This window comes from Eupeodes corollae, chromosome 1 (assembly GCF_945859685.1).
Source record: "Eupeodes corollae chromosome 1, idEupCoro1.1, whole genome shotgun sequence".
Lineage (NCBI taxonomy): Eukaryota > Metazoa > Arthropoda > Insecta > Diptera > Syrphidae > Eupeodes > Eupeodes corollae.
Genome location: NC_079147.1, coordinates 277,332,064 through 277,350,517, shown reverse-complemented (window position 1 = coordinate 277,350,517; position 18,454 = coordinate 277,332,064). Strand labels below are relative to the sequence as shown.

Below are 18,454 nucleotides of genomic sequence, written 5' to 3'. Positions count from 1 at the left end.
ACGTCCATAGTAGGGTATTATTTGTTCGTCTATTGAAAGGTGATGGGAAAATACTCCGAACTGCATAAAATTCTTATGAGCATGTTGTTTAGAGTTGGGACTTTAGCAAACTTGTCGCTGGGATCAATTGTACTGTTATCACAGGCATGTAAGAACGATTTGATAAGTTTAAAGCGGTTTCGGCTCATCGATTCTTTTATTATATTGCAGCTAAAGATTGGTTGATTGCACAAATATAAATCCAACTGTGGAACTGTATTGATGCTTTTAACAATGAAATTGATAATCTCATTATCAAGAAAGAATTCGAATATTTGAAGAGGATTGAAACTGCCTACAAGAAAAACGGATTGGATTCAACTTAGGAAGTTCTGAGTGATTTTTATTTTAAACTTACCTATTTTGTAATAGATTGCTTTATTCTTTTCACATGATACGTCTTTTGGAGTATTTGAAAAGCCAATTTATATTAAAAAGACGTCGATTCCTTTTTAGAAGTTGATGCAATATTTCATGATGTTGATGTATTTTCTGAATCATTTGGCTCACATTGTAGATCGTCTTATATGCATCCCAGCATTAATTCACCGGCTAGTTCATTTGGCAATATGTTCACGTCTTTCAATAATTGGACGTTATCATCAATTTCTTCATGGTCATTCAAAGCATGAAAATAGTCTTCAAGGCTCAATAATTTACTAGTAAATTTTTATGATTCAGTTGTATTTTTTGTTGAAAATGTCGCTTTCGATAAAATGGCGGGAGCCATTACGTTCCTAAAAAAATTCATTTAATATCGACACCAAATGCTTTGCTTTCCAATAAAACACTAAATGCAATTATATTGCCCATATACGTTCAAATATTTAGTGTTTTATTAGAAACCAAAGCACTTGGTGTAAATCTCAAATGAATTTTTCAAAAACGACACAACTCAATAATTTCTATCTGATTTTAATTTCTTATCTGTTCTTCTAATAGCAAATAAAAAATTAATTGATACAAATTTAACTACTGATAGATAAATAGTAAAATATAACTTCCATCGTAAAAATTTAACAAAAAACTTAAGATAAGGTAGGGTTTAATAAAGTCGTCGCCGTTGCGGCGGCCCTTTGCGAATATATTGTCTTTTTAAATAAATTGACCAAGCGTTCTTAGAAACCATTGCAGTTCTGGTGAATATTTCCAACCGTTAAGACGTGTCTTATCAAATACTAAAATCAGTGTTAAAAAAGTTATTTTTCATATTAAAAAAAAAAAGTTTCCAAAACATCAAATCGGAAAAGAGGTAAATTTTCGACTGCAACCATTTTGTGTTGCATTTTCAAATGTGTAGTCGATAATTTTTCGTGAAACTTGTAAGTTAACATATTTGAGAAATAAAAAGGGGAAATTATTGCAATTGCCCTGGTTCGTCGAATTGGGATCTGTGTAGTCGAAAATGTAGATCAGTTCTAAGCAGTTTTAAAGTGTTCTTTTATTTAAACGAACCATATACTCGTATTAAAGTATATTTAGAGTTGAATTGAATAATTCCATAATGTATCATCGCCTTGTTAAATATTTGACTAAAAAAATCCATCAACTCACATCGAAATGTCATCAAAATCCATTGTTTTATTATAAAATAAGATAAGGTTGCTAATTTGCCGGTTGTCAATACCATATTAACTTACAACAAACGACCATCACAGTTATTGCATTTATTAGCTCTAATTACTTGAACGCATTAACGCGATTGAAAATTGTATATTCAAGTCTATAAATAAACAAGATGGAAGTGGAAATGGAAGTGGAGGTGCCTGAGCAATAAATGTAAGCTTAATAGTCATTACGATACTAAACAAAAACAAAAATTAACATTTTATATACGAGTAGACAACAAGTAAATGAGTGCGATAGGTTTGCGAACTTGTTCTATAGCACGTGCTCCAATAAATACAAATACAAACAAAACAAACAAAACTTTAGAAATAGGTAGAGAGGCAGCTCAAACCCTCATAGTTAAACTATTTGAAATATAATACTTCAAAATGACTGCAGTTTTAGATAGACATGTGCCTACAATAATTGTACACATAGGTAAACAATATGATTCACAATCTAGCTTTAGCATTTTAAGCTTTTTGTTTTCCTTATTAAGGTAGCTAGCTGCTAGCTCCTCCAGACAAAGAGCCGACTATGAAGTCTTTCAAAATATCCAATTGACTTCACGAACAATGAGTATAATTGATTCATTCAAACAATAATAAATAAAAGTAGTCAATAATTTAGTAAAAGTTACGTTTACTCTATAAGCATAATTTTTCTTCTGACAAAAAGCAACTTGTAATACAGTTTTATGGTGTTATAAAACTAAAAGGGTTCGAACTTTAAGTTTAAAATATTTTCAATTCCTTATCATGTAAAAATGCATCAAGGTTAACACATTTGCGTCACTATCTCAATTAATTGAGGTAATAAGTTATTTAAAATTTGGTTAGCATTGGAATTTAAATTTCGTTTGAAAAAGAAACTAAATAAAATGAAATTAAATTGCGCAGCTACTAACTAAAAAGATAATTTTTAACACTATCTTGTCGATTAAGTAAGTAAGTAAGAATTTTACTACCGGTGAGTCAACTCGATCGACTGTCCTTTCGCATTGATTGTAAAACTTAATTATGTAAATCTCCGGATGTTAATTTTGTCGATTACTATAACTACGAGTACCTTATCATTTATGAACTTTCATACCGACGTTGTCAGTTTTTGACATGCTTAAAGAATCTTACTTAATTACTTAAGTCGGCCGGGGCGGATCTGGGCCTCAACCAACATGCGTATCCAGCCGGCTCGGTCCCTACCTAGCTGTCTCCAGATTCGCACGCCAAGTTGGTTGAGGTCTTCACCCACCTGCGTGCGCCATCTGAGTCGTGGTCTTCCTCTACTGCACCGTCCCTCGGGATTGGATTTGAAGACCTTCCGAGCTGGATCGTTGATGTCCATTCGCTCTGGATGACCCAGCCATCTAAGCCGTTGGAATTTAATTCAGCCCGTACAGTTCGTTGTTATATCTTCTCCTCCATTCCCATCTATGCGTACGGGACCGAAAATCACCCGAAGAATTTTTCTCTTGAAGCATCCTAAGACGCTCTCATCTTTCTTTGACAGGGTCCAGGCCTCAGCGCCATCACTAAGAACCGGGATGATGTGTGTCTTATAGATGGTAATTTTAGATGCTCGAGAGAGGACCTTACTTCTCAATTGCCTTCTAAGTCCAAAGAAGGAGCGATTTGCAAGAGTTATTCTTTCTTTTGATTTCAGCGCTGGTGTCATTGTCTAGGTAGACAAAGTCCTTAGCTAACTCAAAGTTATAGCTGTCCATAGTGACGTTTCGTCCAAGACGTCGTTTTTCAATGTCCTTTTTTGATGACAGCGTATACTTGGTCTTGCCCTCATTGAACACTAAACCCATCTTCTTTGCTTCCCGTCGCAATGCTTAAAAACGCTCCACTGACATCACGCTTTGATCTTCCAATTATGTCAATATCATCTGCATATCCGAGTAATTGGATGCACCTTTGGAAGATTGTGCCTCTAGTGTTGACGGTTGATTTTTGCACAATTCTTTCCAAAACGATGTTGAAGAAGTCGCATGACAGTGCATCGCCTTGTCCAAAACCTTTGTTGACATCATAGCCATCGGTAAGATCTTTTCGGAACTTGATAGAGCAGCGTGCATTCTCCATCGCCATTCTGCACAAACGGATAAGTTTGACAGCTCTGTAGAGCTCTTTCCTGTGGATGCTGTCATACGGGGATTTAAAATCGATAAAGAGATGGTGGGTATCGATTTGAAGCTCCTGGGTTTTTTCCAAGATCTGTCGTACTGTGAATATTTGGTCGATAGTGGTCTTTCCTTTTCTGAAGCCACACTAATAAGGACCTATCAGGTTGTTGGCGAACGGCTTCAGACCTTCACATAATACGGCAGAGAGGATCTTATATACAATGTTAAGGAGACTGATGCCTCTGTAGTTGGTGCAATTTAGAGGGTCTCCTTTCTTATGTATCGGGCAAACTATGCTGAGTTTCAACTCATCGGTCATCCTTTCTTCCGAACATATTTTGCAGATGAGTTTGAGCTTTGAATAGTTCGGCAGCGATGCCGTCAGCCCCATCAGCAGCTTTGTTTGACTTCAGTTTAGATATAGATATTTTCACTTCGTCGAAGTCGGGTAGGCGGAATTGTTGATCGTCGCCGAGTGGTTCTATCTCCCTTACAGCGGAACTCGGTTCGTCATCTCCGTTATATAATTTGGAGAAGTTATCTTTCCATATTCTCAACATAGACTGCGGTTCTACTACGATGTTCCCCTGATCGTCCTTAAAGCCTTCGGTGGCTGGTACTCTTGGGAGGTTTTTTTAACCTTTTTTTAAAATTTACGTACCTCATTTCTGTTGTGACATCCTTCTATCTCCTCGATTGCGTGCTTCTCATGCTCTCTTTATTTTCCATCTAAGAAGCCGGTGTTCCTCTCTCCTCTCCTGCTCGTGGAGCTTGCGAGCAGCTCTGGTCCTCCTGTGCAGCGCCGCGCGCCGTTTTGTATGCCTGCTGTTTCGCTGCGTGCGCTTGCCGGCATTCGTCGTCAATTCAGGGGTTTTGCTGTGGTGGCCGTGTGAAACCTAGCGTGTGAAACGGAAGCGGCATCTCTGATGGCTGCAAGGCAATGTTGCCACTGGTTTTCAATGCTTAATGCAGGCAGCATAGGACTCCTTAAGAGTTTATTAGAGACTCGATCGGAAAAGGACATGTAAGCTGTATCTCCCGATTGTGCCACCAAGGATGACTTCTCTTACTAGCTTGGCGTTATAATCTCCTAAGACAATTTTAATGTCATAGCCAGGGCAGTGCTCATATGTCTTGTCCAAGACCTCGAAGAATATGTCTTTGGTGTCTTTATATTTCTCCTCTGTTGGGGCATGCGCGCATATTAGGCTTATGTTAGCGAATTTAGCCTTGATGCGGATTTTTGTGATGCGCTCGCTCACACTGTTGAAACTTAAGACTTTTTGCCTGAGTCTAGTTCCAACAACAAATCCACACCCAAATAGACGCTGCCTTTGTTCTGGGTAGCAGTCGCCGTAGTATATATCGCAGTCTTTTAGTTTGCGTTTGCACGGTCCATCCCATCGCATTTCTTGGAATGCGGTAATATCTGCCTTGCAACAGTTTAGGGCTTCCGCTAATACGTGGTCTGTTAAGGGACCTTAAATTACACTTACAGATCCGAAGTTCGTTGTCTTTATTTCGTTTGGTTCGGTTAACAACAGTGAATCTGTCTGTATTCGAGGCTTGTTGGTGCTTCGCAACTAAGGAATTTTTTACGTGGTCAGGCAGTCACCCCGACGGCACAACCCCCCACCTGGAGTGCCAGATCCTTAGTATAACTCCAAGGACGGGAAGCCGGATAAACCGCTCCTTATAGGCCTGTGCTCCGAATAACCTGTGGACGCTTGTGTCCTCTTGAATGCACATGTTCGCTTAAGGAATCTACAACGTCTTAAATGCTCTTTACATCAGGAAGTACAATACGATAAATTTTCATCCCGTTTGTAGATTTGTATTGCTTAAATTTTGAATCGGATAAATGTTTAAATTTGGGGGTCAGCAAGGACATCCAATAGTCGATTATTGCTTGGTGAAAGGAAGTTTGATTTCTATTTAAGCAGGTCGTTAGAGTTCCTTATTCTGACCATATTCCAATAGTAGTCGAATTTGAGTTTAAACACTTAGACCAAGCGGATTCAACAGTCTTAAAACTTCCTTAAAATAAGGTGGAAAGTGAACAAAGCTGAAAACTTAGAACGGAACCTACGTTAAAAGTGCCAAAATACTATAGCATATATTGAAGACATTATTAAACTATCTTGCCCTTCCACGAATAACCCTACAAAAGTTACTAACCAGAAGGAGAAATAGATTGATACTGAGTGTGAGTGCCGCGACTGGAGAAAGAGAACATTTTGTTCCGGGCTCTTTCGCAATATGACCATCGTTGATCTTAACGGACAACGATTAACGAGTGTAGTGAAGTACCTCGGTAATTAGTTAAATCAGAGCCAGAGGAGGCTTCGGTCTGACGAAATGGCTGTTTTAACTCAGAGTGAAGGTAGTTTGCTACATGTCCTGTGTGGTTCTAAGTTTCCATTTCCCAGATGGAAAAGTTTTGGGTGTTCGAGCGGCAGTATTAACGACGCTGTAAGGAACCGCCGAATCTTCTTACGTTTATTACTAATCCAACGGGTCTCGAATCAACAGAATTGACAATTTCGTGATAAAACTCGTTGGAGTTCACTTTGGGAGAGCTATGTCCTCGACCAACAATTTTATTTTCGGGCGTTCTATCCTAACAACGTATATTGTGAAAGTGCATTCTTGAGCGGTTTCATTCCTCAGTTAAGATAGATGCAGTCTGATACAGGATAAATTGTCAGTTCCGCTTATCTACCACGTCGGACGAATAACCGTGAAAAGAGCGACTCTCTTACAATCGGGACGACATTGCACAAAACTTGAATCTGCACTTGATACTGGGTAGTCGGCATAGGGTTTTAAGCGTTGTTGGACGACTTACATAAGTGTTTTAAACTTTAAGGATTTTTTTTGAGCAGATTAAACATTGAGGCACATGGATTTTTGCCAAGTTTTAAGATATTTAGTTAATTATTAAGGCAATGGCTTTCTCAAAGCCCATTATAATAAGAAACAAAATGGTTTATTACTACTATTACTATGTTCTTACTGGTATATTTTAAAACGATAATACATTTTATCAGCTCAGCGATCATGAGATACATACAAACACAATTTTTTGTCGAGTTTTATTCCCGATTACAAAATTTTGTTGAGGAGGCCGAGTTGTGGTACAATCTTTAGAAAGTTAAAAAATATCTCAAAAAAGATCTCCAAAAGACTGGACTTTTTGCGATGTCGTTCAAGAAGCAATGGATTTTTAAACGAGAAAGAAACTTGCTTTTCATATTGCCATTTCTTAAACGTTCACCACCAGCTCGGTTAAAAGAACTTTTACCATTTTGAGAATAATCAAAATGTGGCTAAGATCAACCATGATCGAAGATCATTTGAATGGGATTGAATAATCTCACTAATCATAGTTTGTCAGAGCAATATTGATGATCTTCTGCTAATGCTCGTAAGAAGACTTATCAACCGAAGATTTGACGGGTTGGAGTTGTCCTTTCTCTTTTTGGGGAGAGAATGAACCACAGCGGTCTTCCAATGAACTCGATAATATGCATTATTCAAGAGTCTGGTATAAATATCACCACACAAGGGTAGGCTAAGAAGTGGGAAGTTGGGATAGAATGTCCACTTCGAAGGCGGTGGCATGCTCCCGATGCTTACCGTACTTCCGTACATCCTTTTTTCTCTGCCATATCTCAAGACCTGCAGGGATATTTAACTGACAGTTTTATTTTATAAATCAACACAACTAAAACAACACATTTGTCACCGCCGCCGCCGCCGAGATTTTTAATTTTTGATTGCATACCATTTGTACATTTTTAGCTGGAACCTATAGGGGTGTATCATAGGGGTTTATTCATACCAATTTGGTATGACGTCACAATGTTTAGTATTTAAATTTAATTGAATTCGATATCTTTGCTGGTTCTTGATATATGAGCAACGAAAAAAGGGATCCCGAACGTACGTAAGTTCAAATTTAAAAGAATTAATCATATTTATTTGTCATCAAATTAAATTAATCACCTAGAGGTAAATGACCTTTTAGGTGGGCGTAGGGGTACTTTTTTTCAAAAACCTATCAAGAAATTAAATAATCAAATTCAAAATAAAAATTAGTATCGCAATGATTCCTGATTAGATAATTTACCTATATCACAAATTAATAAACAAAATAAATGCATTTGATAAGATTACAGAAACTTATGCACAAGAATCAAGGTTACAAACAATTTCACCATTAAATTTAGAAAATACAAAATTACTTGTTCCACAACAGTTTTGTGGTTCGGGTTGCATTTTCGTTTGGACAAACAAAAAAAAAACACTGATAAAGAATAAGTTCAGGAGCTCTTTTATTTAATTTTGTCCTTGAACTCTGCATAAAAGTAAGAGGATAGTTCTTTTATGCCAATTTCTCAAACTAAAGTTTAATAAACAATGAAGTTGTTTGATTTTACTTACTGAAAGAACTTTTTTTTTTAATTCAACAGTTCCACCATGAGTTTCCACAGCCGCAGTTCTAGTGAAATAGAGACCACAACTCTTCGAGATGTTCTTCCAGTATTCTTGGCTGATTTCATGGCCGAGTTCTCCCTTTACGATGTTAAAGATTTCGTGCGCTACATATTCAGTGAGGATGAAATGCGTCTTTTACTTGCGGATGAGGTAATTAATTTAAATTATTCAAAATCAAACCAAACTCAAGACACTAACTGAAAAAAATATATTTTTACCATTCTAGTCAATTGAAAAGAAACAAAATTTACAATTGTTTTGGATTCTGTACGAAAATGAAGTCTATGCGGAGAAATTTTTAAAATGCATCAAACAATGGTATTGGTGGTTAAGTGATAAGGTCTTCAATGAGCGTATGTGCGTTTCAAAGAAAACCGAAAAGTATTTAAATGCCGTACGAGTGCTTCGAAGTGATTTACAAAAACACTCCGACTTCAATGTCCATCGAATGGAATATGTAAGTTTTTCTTTTTATTTTTATTTTTTATCAAACATTCATTTTAATTTAAAATCTATTTTTCCATCTCAACAGTATTGGCCTATTCGTTTGGCTTTGAAGAAACTAAAACCTTTCAACTATGTTGTTGTCAGTGGTGAAATAGGTTGTGGCAAAAAATGGATTGTTGTGGATGTCTGCTCGGAGTACAGCATCATGCAAGCAATGGGTCTGAATATATTTTGGCTTGATGTTCGAAATTGCAATAGTCGTGAGGAGGACTTCAGATCGCTGCAGCAATTTCGATTGCTGATAGGTGAAGATGATTCCACAACAACGTGGCATCCATCAAATGAGCTAGATGGGGTTGAAAATAAAATTCTTCACTTGCAACAATATATTCGAGATCGTTTGCAGCATGACAAGTTTAAGGATTCTCTCTTAATTCTATCGAATGTCGTGAACTCAAAAACTTTGAAGACCTTTAATTTAGGCTGTAAGACGCTTATCATAACAAAAAACAGACAAATTACCAACTCTCTGTCGGAATCAACAACTGCACACGTTTCCGTTGATCGGGGACTCACGACGGCGCAATGTTATCAGCTATTTGAAAAAATATTACAGCGTAAGCGTAAAACTTTCCCAAAAGATGCTTCAGATATATTTCTTCAAAGCAATGGGCATCCGTATTTATTGAGTATCATTGCCAATAATTTGAAACTTGACAAGAAACGCAATTGGGTTGAATGGATAAAAAATTTGCAAAACTTACAGTGAGTTTGATATTCAAAATAAAAAGAATTATTTTGTTCTAATCTCAATTTATCGACAGGATAACTGATAATAAGTTCACAAGAGTAGTTGAATTATCGCTGAATGTATTGCAGCCAAAAGAAATGGAATTATATAAAACGCTAGCTGTTTTTCCACATTCAATTAAAATTCCCTCAAAAGTAAATAGTTATATTTTTGATATTATTTAATTTGTGTTTCTATAAATCAAACATTTATTTTCAGCTACTTGCTGCTTTGTGGTATAAGACAGAACGTGAAACGATGGATATGATTGCCAAATTCGATAAATACTCTGTGATAAATCGCCAATACTTGCCTGATGAAAGTCTTGCCTGTGTTTTGCCATACGTTTATAGTTCGTATTTGAAAACCATTCAAGACATAGATCGGCAAGCCTTACACAAAAGTGTCATATCCTACTATAAGTATGTTTTAATTTTCTAATTTATCAGATCCAAGTTTATTGAATTCGAAAAAAATGACGTTGAAATATTTTCAGAATTGTTGAAGTATTGGAAAACAGAAAAGATCTTGATTTGTTTTCCTTCAACAATGATTATTATTTTTATCATTGCATTGGATATCATCTTCGAGAGTCTGGACAATTGGAGTTGTTTCCGGAACTGTTTTTGGATTTCGGATTTCTGGGAGAAAAGTTACGCTCAGATGGATTTGCCAATACTATCGGTGATCTAAATTATTTCAGAACGGAAATAACAAGTAAGTAAAAAGATATTTTTTGTTTAAACTTCCATTTTAATAAGGGCACACATTATTTTGTTAAGAAACAAATCTTCATATACAGCCATACAGTTATGGTTAAAATAATATAAACACTTTCATTTTTGAGTTTTATTGTTTTGTTGCACTTAAGTAAAGCTAGACGATATGTGGCATGCAGTGAATTTAGTAATATTTACAGAGACTTAAAGTTTAGATCGTCAAAATATAAGGAACACTTCAAGAAAAATCGAATGCATTCGTCCTTTTTTTGGTTAAATGTTGGAAGGATCTTCAATCTATAATTGCTACACATTAATTGGTGCAGTGGAAAACTACACAAAAAGTAGGTTTTGCATATTAGAGCAATATCGTTTAGTAAAATCACTAATGCATGAAGTTCTGCAAGAATGTTACCTTAATGTCACACAAGTTAAAAAATTCAAAGAAAACTTAATATATTCCTTTTAAATGAATTCAAGACACAGAGAAACTTTAATAAGAAAATCTAAAGCTAATCTCTATGACATGAAAATGTCTGCAATGACATTTTGATAAACTTTTGTGGATAAAGAGTAAAGCATATATCGATAAGACTGATTTTCCTGCTATAAAAAACTCAATTCACCATATATGACTTATAGCTTTCTTTTTAATAATTGTATTCTCTGCTGAATCAAAAATTAGTAAAGATTCGAATCTTTTCTGGAAATTTATTAATATTAAAAGAAAGTCTTTAGGGATTCCAAACTGTATGAAGTACTCCAATTGTGTATATAGTGATATTAACGTTATATGCGATTTATTTGCCGATTATTTTAAATCTGTTTATTTGCCTTCTGCTCCTTGTGAACCCTCTGATTATTCGCCATCTTATGCTATTGATATTGGAAGTATGGACTAAGCAGTTTCTGTTGTTTTTGAAGCTCTAGCCAGTCTTGATGTAAATAAAAGTGTTCGTCCAGTTAACATAGCCCCTGTTGCACTAAAAAACTACGCTGTTTCTTTATCATTACCGCTCAGCTTGATTTTCAATCAGTGTTTAAAAAGTTACAAGTTTTTGGACTATTGAAAGATCTATTATATAACTCCAATATTTAAGTCTGGCTCGAAACAAAATGTGAAAAATTATATGCCTATCTGCAAATTATCAGTGATCCCAAAAATGTTCGAAATGCTGGTCCGTAAAAAAATATTTTTTGTTGTTAAGGATTTAATATCCGAATACCAACATGGTTTTGGTTCAGGAAGATCTACTGCTACAAACCTTTCATTGCTATGTTATTTTGTACTTTGTTGGTTCGAAAATAGTTTACAGACTGAATTATCTTTACAGATTTTGCAAGAGCTTTAGATAGAGTTAATCATGATATACTAATTTTTAAGCTTTCAAAACTTGGTTTCCATTCTAATTTCATAAAATGGATTTCTTCCTATTTAAAAAATCGGGTTCAATTTGTAAAATTGGGAAAGTTTAAATCCAAAAGTATTGATGTAACTTCAGGTGTTCGGCAAGGAAGTCATATTGGCCCTTTGTTATTTATCTTTTTTATAAATGAAATTCCGGTAAATTTTAAATATTCGAAGTATCTTATGTATGTCGATGATGTCAAGATTTTCCGGTTCATAAAATCTTCTACATACTGTCTGTATCTACAAGAGGATATCCAACAACTGGCCGAATGGTGTGAATCTAACAACTTGTTCATTAATGTTGCCAAATGTCAGAGCCGTACCTATCATATTTGATCATACTATCAACAATACGAATTTAGATAGGGTTACGGCAAAAAAGGATTTGAGAGTTCTATTGGATGAAAAGTGTTCGTTTAATAAGCACATCGATTACATAGGTATGCTTTCTATAGATTAAATTGAAATATGGAAGTACCAGCTTATCTATCTAGATGCCCGCTTATTGACATTCAAACGCTTGAAATAAGGAACAAATATTTTTCAATAATGTTTGTAAAAGATTTAATAAGCAATTGTATCAAATGTTCTTTTTTGTTAGAACGAATACTTTTCTACTCTACTCCGCTCTAATTTTCATTTGCGAGAGACTTTTCATAGAAGAAATTATAGTAGAAACGAACCGTTTGCACGTTGCAAAAGAGAAACTACTTCTGTTGTTGAGGTTATAGATATTTTTTCTAATATTTCAAGAGATGTTTTTAAAAAAAAATTATGTCTGCTCTGTTATCGCAATCTGTTTTGTAATTAAGACGTATCTATTGCTACTATTATTATTTTTGTACAAATACTTGTATTTAAATTAATAATTATATTTGATGAAATAAACTAAACTAAACAGCAATAAACTAAGCAGCATCAAGCAAGTCAGCTTTTTAATGGTTCTTTTTATTATGCAAGAAGCTAACCTTAAAGCACAATGTCCACCGAAGGTTGAAATTGCAGACGTACCAGGAAGCGGATTAAAAAATAAACTAAAGCGTGGTTAGATGTGGTTAATTTTAAGGGCCGATGGTGATTTTAAATAAAACACAAATTGTTCAAAATATTGTTGTCATTTCTTCTTGTTATGATAATAATGTATGGTTCAATTATGTATGGAATCAAATATCTGACAAATGCCACATCCATCCGATTGTCCAAAGTTTCGATGACGCTGAAGCATATTTGAGGTTATGTGACGTTAGTGTGCCGAATTATCTCATCCCTTAGCTCATGAATTGTTGCTGGCTTATCGCTGTATATCTTTTCTTTCAAATAACTTCAAAAGAAAAAGCCCAACGGTGTTAAATGACATCATCTTGGCGGCCAATGATATTGCCACCAAGTGGAATAACACATCCATTGAATTTGTCACGGAAAAGAGCCATTGTTTTCTTAGCCGTATGGCAATATAACCATAGACGACGCACGTTTGAAATGGTTAACAGGCTATAGTTCTTGAGTCGATTGTACCTTGTTAGCGTGAAAATGCAAGTCTTTATGCATAAAGTTCATTAACGATCAGCGTTATGACGAATTGCGGTGCAATATTTTCTGCAGTATGATCTGTAGGAGAATGCACTGGTGTTTTCACATCTCTTACATACCCGGTTTGCTCAAATTTTTTCGATTGTAGGCACATTTCGACGATTAAATTGTCCCAAAAAACACGAATTGCACGATATGCATTTTGATTTGAGTGCCCATTTTCATAATAAGCCTGAATATCTTTAACGCGTTGCTGGATTGGGCAGGTTCAAACAACAAAAGGGACTTCATTTGCAGTCAAGTGCGTTCATTAAAGTTAAATTAAGACCAAGGCAGCTAATTAGTTTTGCAAGTGTCATAAACTTTAAACTCGAAACATTACTTCACAAACCTATACTTTAAGTTCATAGTACAAAAACTACCAAAAACATTATTGTCTACAAAACACTCCTCAGGCAAGCTAAAAGTCATCACGATTTGTATTTTTTACTGTAAAGAAATAAAACTTATTTATTTTCCAAATTGACAAGGAACCTTGTTACAGAAAACATCAAATAAAGTTGTGCAGAAAATAAATAACTCATATAGTAATAAAGTTCAGCTTTCAGTTGAATGAAAAGACATGATTAATTGTCATTTTGACAAAAGTAGACTTGACTTGATAGTAAGGGAGGTTTATCTTGACTAAATTTTCAGTCAACTTTCCATTAAAGTTGCCTAAATTGAAAGGTAATGGGCAGGTTCAGACAACATTAGCAGTCAACTGGAATCTCTGAACTTACACTTTGACCAAGGAAACTAGTTAGTTTTTCGACTGTCATAATCTTTAAACTTGGAACTTTACTTCACTAACCTCTACCTTTAGTTCATTGTACAAAAACTATCAAAAACATTGTCTACAAAACACTCATCTTTTACACAAAAGATTAAATTGAATTGTTCAAAAAATACACAATTCATGGAGTAATAAAGTTCAGCTTTCTGTTGAATTAAAAAATGTCATCAATCGGAGATTTTTCTTAACTAACTTTCCAGTCAACTGGCCAATCAGATACTAGAAACTTGCCTTGCTTTCAGGTCTCTTATTTCGCCTGAACCTGCCCAACTATTTGGCAGCTGGCCAATCAGATGCTAGAAACTTGCCCTACTTTCAGGTCCCTTATGTTGTCTGAACCTACCCATTGTTAAGATTGAGAAATGTCAGATAAGATGCATAAAAATTGACGATAAGGTGTCGCGTACAGAAGTTTATAGCTTGACCTTAAGCTGCGATCACCACAAGTTTGAAGGGGAAGGGATTTTTAAACCAAGCACTATATTCAAATCAAATGGGGTGGCGCAACAGTCCGTTGTGAACCAGGGCCTAGTGACTTACAACTCGCAACCATTCCTGTGTGCGAGTACTGTTGTCAGGAATAGAAGGGACCTACAATTTTAGGCCAATTTTAGTTTGAGAAAGCACTTTTTCATGACAAGAATTACTCTTGAAGGATTTGTCAATTCCTCGCAAGAGGCAGTACCCGTGCAAATTTTTTTTTTTTTTAAATTAAGGTGGCACAGGCAGGGATTGAACCCAAGACCCCTTGCATGACAGTCCAACGCACTAACCATCATGCCACGGGTACTACAAAAGCACCATATTAGCAAAAGCACTATATTAAAAAGCACTATATTAGCAAAGCCTAAAATTTCAGCATCACTAGAATTTCCATATTCAAAATTCGATTTTGGTGTTTCCAGCCTTAAGAATCTGAAATATGAACAGAATTATATTAAATAGTTCTATGATTTTTTAAATAGGTAATAAATATAATCTATGAAGGAAAATCCATTTAATCCAAGTTAACATACATTTTTTGTTAAAATATATTTATTTTAAAGTTTAAATACATTTTTCATATTTTGTTGGCCAGTCTTTTATGAGGCCAGCACCATAAAAACTCCAAACACTTGGAAACCAATTGTTCATCTTACCTTCTTTAAAAAATTCCCACGAAGCTGAATATTCAAAGAGATCATGTTCATTATCCATTTTGTAGTTCTCTTAAGGATATTTAAAGAAAGTACCATATCATAGATATCGTCAAGTATGCAAATAAGTTGTTAGCACCAATCTCCACACAAATCGCATTTTCGGATTTTTTTCAAAGTAACTATTTATTTTCTTGCACTAAATTAAAAATAGATTTGTTCCTTTAATTACAAGTTGTATATTTTAAAATAATTAAGCAAAATGAAGCAAACAGGTACTTCAAAACCAAAGAACTAATTCTTAAACAAATTTAGATTTTGGTTTTTTAAAAAAAAATCCTTTTTTCAATTTGAACAGCATTTATCAATTGTTTTTAATTTCCAGACAATGATTCATCTAAAGACAAGCTTGTCAATGAACTATTAAAATTTCTACCCAGCATTGAAGAAATGCTCTTCCGTTCAAAGGACACATGTCTTCTACAATATGCCCTCATGGCTGATGGATTGGTTTATGAAGAAGCGGTTAAACAAGCAACAAAGTTCCCTGACAAAGTATGGTTCACCGAAAAGTAAGTATCGGGGGGTGTTTTTAAAGACCTTCAGAACTTTCAATTTATTTGTAAACATCATTTCATCATTAATTTGGAACAACTTGTTCCAAATGGTTGTTTTGGCTTTTGGACATAAATCATTGACATATCGCTTTTTTAAGGTAAAATTCCACGATTTGGAAACGTTATTCAGGCGATGGAAAATTCATTATGAATTGCCAAACCTAAAAAAGTCTCAACTATCAAACTATAGACAAAAACTACCCAAAAGTTCTAATGAAGCCAAAAAATATTTCATCTATAAAATAACTTTCAAATTGAGTAAAACATATTTCTCATTACTTTACATTTTCAGGGGTCATTTCCATCAGCGGCGTCAAATTATTTGCCTACCACATAAACCCAAGTTAATCAAACTTCCCGAACCGGACACTTGTGCCATAGCTCTCGACAACAATGACATACTCTTGGTTGACTTATCGTTGGATTATAACAGTGTACCAGTTTACCTAACCGATAATCAGCATCAAATCATCCAAATGGAACTCATTCTGCATGGCGATTATATCATAACGCTGGACGTTCAGGGAAATCTAAAACTCTGGTCTATAGCTGATGATCGTCGTCGCAGTGCAAATCGCCGACGAAACAGCAGAAAGAAAGTCAATCCTCTCAATCTAATCCAGAGTCCAGAAATGATGAAGAGAAAATGCAAACAGTTAATAGAAACTAAGAATCGTGGTGCTATTTTAGCATTCCACGTGGAAACTCATTTTGCTGGTATAATAGACTTGCATTTGGCATTCGCAAATGGCGATATATGCATTTACTCGTGGAATTCTGAGCAGAAACAATTTGAGCTGAAAATGTTGCCATTTCTACCAACCAAGGTGATGAAAATCTGTTACGTTTCTAAGATACTTGACAAGTACTATTTTGTGTTGAGTAACTCTGGGAAATTGCATATTTACAACTTGCGCGATGGTTCCCAAACAGCGCATTCTTTTGACTGGCCACAGTTGCAGCCTTTGGTGTACGTGGGAGAATACGTTAAGAATTTAATATCTTACGTAATAATTGTCTGTCGCAACAAGGTTTTGAGTCTGAGTTTCCCTCAGCAGAAATTTGAGTTTCTTAATGGGAAGCTAGAAACTGTCTACAGTTTGAACGAAAACGATTCCGGTAATGCTTTTACATGCGCCCGACTCTCGCCCGATGGCTGTTATTTGGTTCTCGGCACGAAGCGAGGTCTAATCGTTTTCAATACCGATCAAAAATCCGAAGTCTTGAGGGGCAACATAAGTGAATGTATTACTTGTGTGGACATATTTCCTTTGGATGATAACGTCTTCAAGTACATCGTTGTATGTGGATCGGAAAATTCAAAAGTTTTGAATTTATTTGCCCTGAGACTTTTGGACAACAACACAATCGTATGGTCCCATCGCTCTTCATGCATTCAAGAAACAAATAAGCCTCAACTTGAACCCGATGTTTGGTTGCAGGGGAACAAACTATTCGATTTAAATTACTCAGATTCGGTTTTATTGTTTGCAGTCGATTCTAAGAATCGGGTAAGTCTTGTGGTATGAGTTTTCAAATTTTGAACCTCTTATGGAATGTTTTCATTATAGATCCATCAGCTCTGTACTACCAACACAAAAAATTGGTCCATTTCATTGCCGCCAGAAACTCCCAAGAAGATAACAGCAATCACTGCTTTCAATCAGATGTCTTATTGCGCATACGAAAATGGAGAGATTTTCAATATCACAAAAGAAGTTTTCGAACCGAGTTTCACGACTGAAAGAATAACATTCTTGCAATTGATAAATGAAAGTATTTTGGTTGCTTCTGCAAAGGCTGCCAATAAGAGCATTGTTCGACTTAAAAACGCTGGTGTTGATGAAGTTATTGACCAAGTGTTCAATATTGATGTTTACAAGTGTTTTACGATCAGGGAATCGTATTTAATTCTGATGAATCCTCTTGGAGAATTTATGGTGAGTAAAACCATCAAAAGATTGAGCTTTGATTTTTAATTCCTAAATTTCAAAATTCGTCTGCAGGTTATAGGAACTGACAATGGACTAAAATTGTTGAACACTTTTAGAGATGTTCCAAAACTGATTGTTTCAGATCGTGAGGGCCGTTTGGGTGGTTGTGATTTGAAAAATAATTATTTAATCCTGGCTACGATTCATTTCAAAGTTTTTGTAAGTATAAAAAAAGAGTTATATTTTTTTAAAGAAAACAAGAAGCAAGAAAAGTGACAACAAAATCAAGAAAGAATATTTTCCTGCATCTAGGTCTAAACGTGAGAATTCTTATTATCAAACAAGGTAATGTTTAAAAAAAGGGAAAGAAAAATAAAAAAGCATTTTTTCAAAGTTGTTGTAAAGAAAGAAATTATACTAAAACATTGAATGTTTATTGGAATATGTTTTTGTGTTTTCGTTGCTGCACTCTTCTAATCAAAATAATTATAATATTCGTCATATAATTTCCCTCGAGTTCACATAAATTAACTTTACTTTGGGTTGTTAAAGTTTGTAAATAAGCAAAAACCAAATCTTGTGTGTCCTTTCGCCTTTCAGTGTGATTCACATTCACATGATTCTAGTCTCAAGAACATCCATACAAAATTTTAAAAGTCTGTCTTTAAGTTCATTTCATACTCGTTTACGTTTCTTTTTACTTGTGTTCCTATATACATACAGCAAGTACAGCCATGGCCAAAATAATAGAAACAAAACT

At 35.1% G+C, this 18,454-nt stretch overlaps 1 protein-coding gene across 3 annotated transcripts in view; it reads left to right on the top strand.

Annotated features, from left to right (window-relative positions):
• Positions 1–18,454, top strand: part of LOC129938776 (uncharacterized) — a 41,819-nt gene that overhangs the window by 10,896 nt on the left and 12,469 nt on the right. Inside the window, exons 2-12 of one of the 3 annotated variants that reach the window (XR_008780481.1) lie at positions 8,251–8,425; positions 8,502–8,732; positions 8,808–9,487; positions 9,547–9,667; positions 9,732–9,934; positions 10,009–10,229; positions 15,529–15,715; positions 16,053–17,271; positions 17,332–17,700; positions 17,767–17,913; positions 17,984–18,039. Coding sequence is in view for 2 of the 3 variants with exons in the window: in XM_056046517.1 (XP_055902492.1) it covers positions 8,258–8,425; positions 8,502–8,732; positions 8,808–9,487; positions 9,547–9,667; positions 9,732–9,934; positions 10,009–10,229; positions 15,529–15,715; positions 16,053–17,271; positions 17,332–17,700; positions 17,767–17,913; positions 18,007–18,012 (3,552 nt within the window). In the remaining variant the exon portion in view is untranslated. The remainder of the gene's footprint in view (positions 1–8,250; positions 8,426–8,501; positions 8,733–8,807; positions 9,488–9,546; positions 9,668–9,731; positions 9,935–10,008; positions 10,230–15,528; positions 15,716–16,052; positions 17,272–17,331; positions 17,701–17,766; positions 17,914–17,983; positions 18,040–18,454) is intronic. The other 2 variants (XM_056046517.1, XM_056046516.1) reach the window with 2 other exon arrangements.